Source organism: Choloepus didactylus, chromosome 12, assembly GCF_015220235.1.
Source record: "Choloepus didactylus isolate mChoDid1 chromosome 12, mChoDid1.pri, whole genome shotgun sequence".
NCBI classification, from domain to species: domain Eukaryota; kingdom Metazoa; phylum Chordata; class Mammalia; order Pilosa; family Megalonychidae; genus Choloepus; species Choloepus didactylus.
In genome coordinates this window covers 14,641,178-14,650,842 of record NC_051318.1, presented here as the reverse complement: position 1 = coordinate 14,650,842, position 9,665 = coordinate 14,641,178, and the positions used below count along the sequence as shown (strand labels likewise).

General features: G+C 39.0%; 1 protein-coding gene across 2 annotated transcripts in view; it reads left to right on the top strand.

Moving 5' to 3' along the window:
* Positions 1-2,083: 2,083 nt before the first annotated feature.
* Positions 2,084-9,665, top strand: part of NUP58 (nucleoporin 58) — a 36,946-nt gene continuing 29,364 nt past the window's right edge. Inside the window, exons 1-3 of one of the 2 annotated variants that reach the window (XM_037800275.1) lie at positions 2,084-2,360; positions 7,122-7,264; positions 8,278-8,313. In XM_037800275.1, the coding sequence (XP_037656203.1) occupies positions 2,269-2,360; positions 7,122-7,264; positions 8,278-8,313 (271 nt within the window). In that variant the 5' untranslated portion in view covers positions 2,084-2,268. The remainder of the gene's footprint in view (positions 2,361-7,121; positions 7,265-8,277; positions 8,314-9,665) is intronic. The other variant, XM_037800276.1, reaches the window with a different exon arrangement.

The window sequence follows — 9,665 nt, the reverse complement described above, 5'->3', positions numbered from 1 at the left end:
GAACATCCTTTGTAATAAGGGTTGGTTACTCTCACTAGGTAAGGGATGTTAAACCAAATCGCAGTGCTCCATGGCTTTGCTTGGCTGGAGGGCAGGCTTTAAGGGCTTGAGTAGACACAAAGCTCAGGTTTTTGCCATTTTATTGTCAAGCTTTCAATTGATAACAATTGGGATTATTGAAACTGCTTTCTTTGAAGTTTTGATTCTGTAAAATTTAAGGATGTAAAGTGTTTTTTCTTTCTTTCTTCTTTTTAACAGGACAATCAGCAGAACATATAGGAGATGAAATAGGATCTCTGAGGTTCAGTCTTACATTTGGTTCATCTACTGGCATGCGATAGATTAGAACACTGGTCATCAAATATTCCAGTTTCTCTCTCAGTAGTGCTCCTCCCTGTGGGATTTTTAGGGGCCATTTTCTATTGCAGCATAATTTTAAACACTCTTCCAGATACAGCAGGAGTGTCATACTACAATTTTTATAAAACAAAACTGAAAGAATTGTTTGCTTGTTAATTTAAATGCTCCCCCCAAAAACCCTTTTATTGCTACTTCCTGCTTCCCTTCTTTATTACCTAATGAACTTTTAACTTTAAAACAGCTTTAAATTTGCAGAATTATTGCAAATAATTCCTGTATATCCCATAACCAGTTTTCCCTATCACAAATATCTTGCATTAGTTCCTACTAGATTTTACATACTCTTTTCATCCAGCTAATCTTACATGTCTTCATTAATTAAAATTTTTTAGTACCAAGTATTTTGCTCTTACTATGTGGTATTCTTCAAAAGTTTTGAAAAGAATATACTAGGGAATGAAAAGATGTAAGGAGCAGCTTTCTATCTTCCTACAAAAATTATCTGAATCCACTTTTTTTTTTTAAGTCACAAAGAACTACTGTAGGTTTTAGCCGTCATTGAAAATAACATTGTCTAGATAGCCGAAGCTGTAAAACCTGTAATATATTTTCTCTTCCCGTTCAGTAATTTACTATGAATTTTTCCTTTATAAGTGTTCAAACATGTTCCTTCCCTTTTCTTATTTATCATTCCCATTGCAATCTCCATAATATTTTAAATGCTATTTATTTCTTTTTAATTATGGAAACAGAGTGGGAACGCCCAGGCTCAACACAGGAGAAAGTGTTGCGATAAGGGGATTTGTGAGAGAGGAAGTGAGAAAGATGGGTCATAGGGAGGACCTTGAGGGCCAGACCAAAAAAATCACTTAAGTTTTTGATCAAGACTGCGTCTTGGTAAGAACTGTATTTTAGGAAAACTAATCTGGTGGTTGCTTATGGAATGGATTTTATTGAAAGAGACAGCAGGTAGAAAACTACTTAACGGAGGCTAATGAAACAATCCCTGATGGAAAAATAAAGACCCAAATGTCCCCCCGTCACGACCCTTCCGCCCAAGATATTTTCTTCGAAGGTAAATTTTTCTTACGTTACCAAAATAATAAATTTCGCCGAATATTATACTTCTATATTTTTCGTATCCCTCCCCTTCACACTATTTATCGACATGTCTAAATCATATGACGTTCAGGGAGCATGGACAATTAGGTTCCCTCAGCACCTCGCACAGCCCCACGTCGCCACCCCACAAAATTTATCGGGGCGTCTCGGAGCCCTATCCGTGGCTGCATCGTCCGCGCTGAGAGCGGACAGTCTCAGAATGTTACTGAGCACCGAGTCGATGCTCAACTCCTCGACCAGCTGAGTGAATTATTAGTCGCCTTCTTTTTCGCAAAAGGAAGTGCTTGTTGATTGTCAATGGGGCCCTTGCCCATTCTGTTATTCTGCTCGTCCTTTTGGCAGGAGGCAGTATAAAAGCAATAATTGAGATTCAACGCCATAAAATATAGATTACGTCAGCACAGATGCCAAATAGAAGAACTAAAAGAAAAACGAAAGAACGGTTGTTTTCCTTTTTTTCTTCTATTTTAAGTCAGGGCACACACTTCAACGCGATACCCCAGCGCATCGACCCACCCTTGTCCCAGAGTGCCGTGCGCGGCACGTCGACCGCACCCGGCACGTCGACCGCACCCTCTTCCCAGGGTGCTGTGCGCGGCGGGCTCGCTCCCGATGGGCTGCGTGCGCGCGTCGGCCCACCCCCTTGGCCTGGTCACCCGGGCTTGAAGTTCCCGCCGGGTCCGGCATGGACTAGAGCAATGCTTCCGGGCCCGCAGCGGCTTTGAGGCGAGAGGAGCGTCCTGACTACTCTCAGCTCGCGGACGGCGCCAGGCACAGGGTGCAACCATGTCCACCGGTTTCTCCTTCGGCACCGGGACTCTGGGCTCCACCACCGGCGGCACGGCCGGTGGCTTCTCCTTCGGAACCGGGGCGTCTAGGTAACCGCTCTTCCTCTCCTTCTCGGCCCGGGTCCTCGCCCGTGGGACTCCCTGTGGGCCCCTCCCCTTGGCCTTTGTCTCTGTGGGACCGGAGATTTGCGCCGGCCGAGCTGCCGACCTCGTAGTCCCCTGTCCGCCACCCTGCCGCCGGCGGCCTGGTGGGAAGGAGGGGAGGCGGCCTTTGTGAGGTCTCCGGAAGCCACGGAGGAGTCAGGCATTGTTCCCACCGAGTGGGATCTGCCTGGTAAAAGGACCTGGGGTTTCACACTCCAGAGCCTTAGCGATGCGTGCGTCTTAAGCGTGGAATGAAAGTGGAACGAATGAATGAAATAATAGTTTATCGTGGAGTGTTAGAGGCACTTAATGAATGGAAATTTGTAAGGAGGACGATTAGGTTTCTCCCTGAAAATTCAAATTCCGCTGCAGTGCTGCAGTTTGGGACATTTTGAACATTTCATGGTTCTTTTTTTTTTTTTTAATTCAGTTTTATTGAGATGTATTCACATACCAGTCATCCATGGTGTACAATCAGCTGTTCACAGTACCTTCCTATAGTTGTGCATTCATCACCCCAGTCTATTTTTGAACATTTTCCTTACACCAGAAAGAATCAGAATAAGAATAAAAAATAAAAATAAGTTTAAAAGGTTACTGGGTTGGAGTTTGGTAGTTTCAGGTATTTACTTCTAGCTATTCCAATATATTAAAACCTAAAAAGTGAATATAGTGTATAAGAATGTCCAGCAGAGTGACCTCTCGACTCCGTTTGAAATCTCTCAGCCACTGAAGCTTTATTTCGTTTCATTTCACATCTCCCTTTTGGTCAAGAAGATGTTCTCAATCCCACGATGCCGGGTCCAGATTCATCCTGAGAGTCATATCCTGCATTGCCAGGGAGATTTATACCCCTGGGAGTCAGGTCCCACATGGGGAGGGCAGTGAGATCACCTGCCAAGGTGAGTTAGTTAGAGATAGAGGGCTACATCTGAGCAACAAAGAGGTACTCAGGGGGAGACTCTAAGGCACAATTATAAGCAGGTTTAGCCTCTCCTTGCCTTCTTAACCTTTTGAGACTCAAAAGTGTCACTTCCCTGGAGAAACATTTCTGACTTATCTGTCTAGAGGTTTCTGCTCTCATAGTACTCTATATTTACAGCACCGTTTCACAGCTGTAATCTGTTTGTTTTAATTACTAGTTTGTTATCTGATCCCAGCACTAGAATGTAAGCTCCATGAAGGTAGAGACCTTATCTGTCTTTTTCACACTGTTTTTCCAGTGGATGTAGTGCCTGGTGCTCAGTTCATATTTGTTGAGTTAATGAATATCTATTTCTCACACTGATTGGAAACTTCCTGAGGACAGAGTCTAAGTCTTACTCACCATGCCATTCTCAGTCCCTATGAAAGTGCTGGCACAAAACAGAGGCCTGATAACTTGCTGAATGACTGAATAAATGAATTATTAGGTAATATACTAGAAAGATTTACACAGGCTTTAGAAAGTTTTAGATAAATGAATGAAAGCGATGCCTGACATCTGCCGGTTAGAGTACTGGCTTGGAGGCTTGATTTCTCCTGGTGCTGCCTGATGACTGTCTCTTCACAGTTCCAATTCGGAGTTGTCGAATAGGTAAAAGCATGGAAAGTATTTAGCATCCTTTAAATGCATCTTGGTAAATGCTGGATAAGCATTAGTTATTATGTTAGCTCCTAAACCCACAGTTGTAGCAAGCAGGGGAACTTAAAATAACATTCCTGACCCAATGGAGCGAACTTCGCTTTTTAACAGTGCATCCTAGCAGATAATACTGGGTTAAGGCAATAATTGGTGGTGTTTTGTTTAGCTTTTGTTTTTCTTAAAGTAAATTACTCTGTCACAGAGAAATTCCTCTTTTGCTTCTCTTCTGGAGTATAAAATGAAAGGTTTTTCTCTTTGATGTGTGTCTTTAATAATGTTTTCAGTTTTAGTCATGAACTTCTCAGTCTCTTCAGTTATCAAGAAATTTTTAAAAAGTTTAATTCATTGTCTGAAAATACATACCTTTCATTGTTCATCATTTGTACATTTATGGAATAGCAGTAGGGCACAGCTTTAAAAAAATGAGATCACTGATGTGTTTGGAGGAAGGGGAGCATAATAACCATTTTTCTAATTTGATATCTTTAAAATATATGAGAATGTTTCCTGAAATACCCCTAATTTTTCAGTAGATTAAATATTTAAAGTTCTATGCTTTAATTGTCAATGAGATCTTGCAGCCCTGCTCTATCCCCTTTTTCCCCCAACCCCAATGGTACTCAGGTACTTGCTCTTAAGGATCATTTTTCAATGTTGATGACTCATCTCAAGTTGTACATCCTTAAGCTCCTCTCTCTCCACTCCCTTCAGGGTGATTAGCTATTTACCTCAAATTTCAACAATATCTGTTTGCTGTAATTTGGTATTTAATTATAATCTGCCTTTTAGTGATTATAAACTTGTTGAAAGTATAAATTTTTGCTATTTCATCATAATGTTCTTATCCCTATAAATGCCCAATGTAGGCAGAAAACATAATCAGTTTGGGCTGATGATGGAATTGATGAAGTCTGAACCCAAGTAACCTGGAGAATTCTGCCTTGGATGACAGTTATTGCTTTATCTTAGCCTCTTGGTAAGGCAGGGCAGTTTAGTTATCTTTGCCCTCCCTTGCTACCTGGAGTAGTGCCTTGTGCATAATGTGTTTAATTGTGTTCATTAGTATTCCTAATGATAGTGGTAGTAACATTTATCGAGGGAGGTTATTTTGCCCTGCACACTGTCTTAATCTATATTTCATCTTGGTCTTCTCTTAATCTTTATTAAGTGAAGTGGGTGCTGTTATTCCTATCCTGCACATGAGGAAATAGAGGCTCAAAAAGGTAAAGCAGTGTCACACAAGTACCAGCAAGTGGCAGAACGTATTGGAACCCTATCACAGCACTGCTGCCTTCCCCTTAAATTGAAATGTCTCAAAATTGAAACATCTCAGGGCCTTTACATTTTTTAATGGGTTCTCTCGAGTTTATATTTTTATGGAAGATCAGGGAGGGAAGTAATGAAAGTAAGTTTATCAAATAAATGGGATTTCCCATTATGTATACATGTTAAAATCTCTCTTAACTCTTCTACATGATTTTTAATGTCTCAAATCAAGATTTTTTGTATATTTTCGTGATTTGCTTTCCCACCTGTAGAGAGCAAATTTGATCCTGTGAAGCATGATAAGAACAGTTGAAAAGTTGTAAACTTTGTTCATATTCACTTGTTTACATCTTAGCTGCTCTTTTTAAACTTTCTAAAACTCTCTGAAGAGAATTTCTGCTGATGAACAGATAACCTTGATAGAGGGTAAGTTTGCTTTGTGTTTTACTCTTGCAGGATATCTCCCCCAAATTCTTCTTACTGTTTTTTGGTAGCAAGATACCTGATCATACACTGCCTTTCCTATTCCCATAAATATGGTAACGTAGCAATAGAGAGGTGCGAAAGACAATTTAGAAGGACTTTTCTGTTTCTGGAATGTTTTACCTTTTTTTTTTTTCCCAAATAATTTTTAAAAAAAAAATTTATTTTTTCTTATGAACTCCAACACACATACATAACAGTGATAACCTTCAAAGCACGACTCAACAAGCAGTCAGAAAGCAAACTCCAAAGAACGTCACAGGTCACAGCCACACAACCTCAGCCACTTCCATTACTGTAAAATACATTATACACACAAAAAGGTGTTTATTTTGTTTATATTAACATTGGGGAAGAACAAATGAATTTAGAAATGTTAACTGTTCCTATGTCATTCAAAAGGAAAGTGGTCCATATTCATACAATTTCCTATGGCTGTTTGAAAATATGCAGAGTTCAGTCATAGAAATAAAAACTGGTAGAACAGAATAGGTGTGATTTCTGAAATCCTAATTGCTAGAGTATGCTTTTCTGGAAGACTGGTGTTTTAGTTTCCTAGGCTGCTTAAAGCAATGCTATGAAATGGGTTGGCTTAAACAATGGGAATTTATTCGCTTACAGTTGAGGCCAGGAGAATGTCCAAATCAAGATATCATTAAGACTATGCTTTCTTCCTGAAGACCGGCTGCTGGAGATCCTTGGCTCCTCTGCCACTTGGCAAGACATGGGGTGGCATTTGCTGATCTCTCCTTTCCTTTCCGGGTTTTATTGATTTCAGCTTCTTTGCTTCCATGGCTTTCTCCCTTTCTCTCTCTCTCTATTCATTCCTTTTATGAAGGACCCCACTAATAGGATTAAGACCCATTCTGAATGAGGTGGGTCACACCTTAACTGAAGTAGTCTCATCAAAAGGTCTACTTAGAATGGGTTTATACCCCCAGGAATGGATTAGATTCAAGAACATGTTTTTCTGGTGTATACCCAGCTTCAAACCACCCAACTGGTATTGGTTTTTTTCTTTAGGATAATTTTTTTATTGTGGTGACACATAACAAAATGTCCCATTTTCACCATTTTTAAATATATACTTGTTGGTATTAATTACTGGTATTTTTAAAGAATACTTTTACATGAAGACTTATTTTTAAGGAGAACAGAAAAATATTAAACTTGTTTGTTAAAGGAAAATATGCTGTTTAGTTTGGCTCAAGAGAAATGTATTAGATACATTAAATGAAGAAAATAATTAACCCTGAAGAGTTAATTTTTATGTTTTCTTAAGTGAATATTGGGTCTAGTAGACTTTTTTTTTTTTTTTTTTTTTAATAAACCAGTAACCCTTCTGTGGGGCTCAATTTTGGAACTCTTGGAAGCACTGCAACCCCAGCAACTACATCTGCTCCTTCGGGAGGTTTTGGAACTGGGCTTTTTGGATCTAAATCTGCCACTGGGTTCACTCTAGGAGGAACAAATACAGGTAAGAGGGATTGTTACATTTTTAGGGAGTGGGCTGGGATTTTTTGTTCTTCAGGTTCCATTCTGTGTCTCTTCCCTTTACACAGTTGTCACTGTAAAGAATCAGGGTGGAAGACCTAAAAAGTCAAATACTAAGATCAAAATAAATACAGGGATTTGGAATTAAGGATCCATCATAGGCTATGATCTAGTCCAGTATAAGGAAGGGGAAAAAATCCTATACAAACATTGATACCTTCTTTCAAGTATAATGAATTAAGGTAGTTATAAATTTTATGTTAGATTATATAATGCCCCATTTTATTTCAGTGAAGATAGTTTTTGAAGTTGTTTAACAATTTGGAATATTAATTTAACATAGATGGGAGACAGACAGCATTCTGTTTTGCTATAACATCATAACACATTATAACTTGATTTAAATTGTTGCATTAAAACAATTGTTTCAATGGGAAAAGGGCAAGAAGTGTAAAGGACTTGAAAGTTCCTGGTGGACATTTCAATAAGAAAGATGACTGAATGTTTCACTAGAAATGACCATTTAAAAAATTTGTTTCCTTGTTTACCCTTTGCTGTATACCCTCAAAGCCTCATGGTCTATGTTATCACTTTTTGCTTTGACTGCAGCACATTTCAAAACCACATATAGAAAATAAAAGACCTGCAGAAGTAAATGTGAGCAGGCCAGTTAGTTAGCCTTGAGACTGTTTGGTGTTCCTGTGTTTTGCTTGGACTGTCTTTATTCCTTCTTGCCTAATTTTGTTACAAGCAATAGTTTCCATTTTACAAGTCTTATTTCCTAATTAATCAAATTACATACATGTAGCCTGTAATATGAAAACCAATGCTATAGGCAAAATGCTTGTTACTTAGTGATTGTGGTAGAAGATACTGTGGTCTTAGAAGTGGTATCACTCCCTTGAGGTTGATTCCAAGTTTTCCCTTATGACAGATAAACCAAAAGAATGGCATCCTCCATTGATGATTAAATTTTATTTCTCTTTTTGTCCCCAGGAATAGCAACACCTATAACTACAGGATTAACTCGGGGTAAGAATTTGAGGAAAGATCCCAGATCTGTGGTTTTCTAATAACTTAAACTAGTTGAGCGATCTTTCTACTCTTCTTTTTCTAATATCTCGCAGAGCTGGGGTAGAGGAGAAAGCTTTTAAGAAACTGAATATAGATCATGGATACTGAATTATCAAAGAACTTTCCAGTATTTGAATATTTTAAGAAATAAGTGATTTTCTAGGATCTTTTGATAATTTGGAAAAAAAATTTTAATACAAAAATGGTTTTAATGTGGAAACCTGTTTCACCTTATGGTTCCCAGTATTTTTGAGTCCTTTTGTAGAGGGAAGAGCACTAAACTGGAAGTCAGAAGTCTTGGGATTAAGACCTGGTTGTATTTGCAAATAGTTGTGAGGCCTAAGATAGTCATGTAATTTCTGGGAGCTTTTAGTATTCAAATAAGGATATTGGACTGAAAAGTTTTAGATTCCCTTCCAGGTCACAAACATGGTTCTCTATAGCTGAAGGAATGGTCCTGAAATCTGGACGGCAGTAAATAATGTGAAAGGAAATGAGGGATGAAAGGAAATTGAGGGGCCTTTTAAATTTAAATTAAGAAGTAGCAACTTTCTTCGTTTGGTTGCTACTTGCCTATTTGGATGCTGCAAAGCACAATATATCTGTTTACTGCCAGAGTTTTGGACAGGATTAGCTACAAGGGCAAGCAATTTGGTCCTCTTGTTTTGTGAGCCTGCTAAAGAACCCATACATGATTTCAAAGTACTGTAACTGGCAGTAATTTGCAGTTTCAGGCAGGGCAATCTGGAAGCATATCTGACTAAGCCAAAGTGCTGCTCATCTATACATTTATTCATTTCATATTTTTTTGAGCAACTTCTACTTCCTAACTGTGTGGCTCTGGATAAAGTTACATATCCTCTTTAAGCCTCAGGTTCCTCAACTGTAAAATAGGAATAATACTGTTAATTAGTAAATGAACAAATACATAGGACATGCCCAGCACTGCGTCTTGAACAGTCAACATTGGCTGTCGGTGCGGTGGTTCTGGTGGTGGTGGTGGCACTGAGGGTGACATCAGGGACTGCTGAGTGAGCAACATGTGGTTTCTGCCTTCAAGGAATTCAGTCTTCTGAGGTGAACCAACTAGCATGCATATTAATATGTTCCTCTGTCATCTGTAAATGCTCTAACCAGTGTATGAAAGGCATTGTGGAAGGAAGAGGAAGAAGAGAGTAGGAGTTTATTTTGTGGGCAGAAAACTATTCCAGGCAGAGAAGTGCAAAGGCCCGATCTTAAAAGGGTTCAGGGAAATATAAAAAATGTTTTTTACTTGGAGCCTATGATTCAGAAGTAAAAATGGTAGGCAG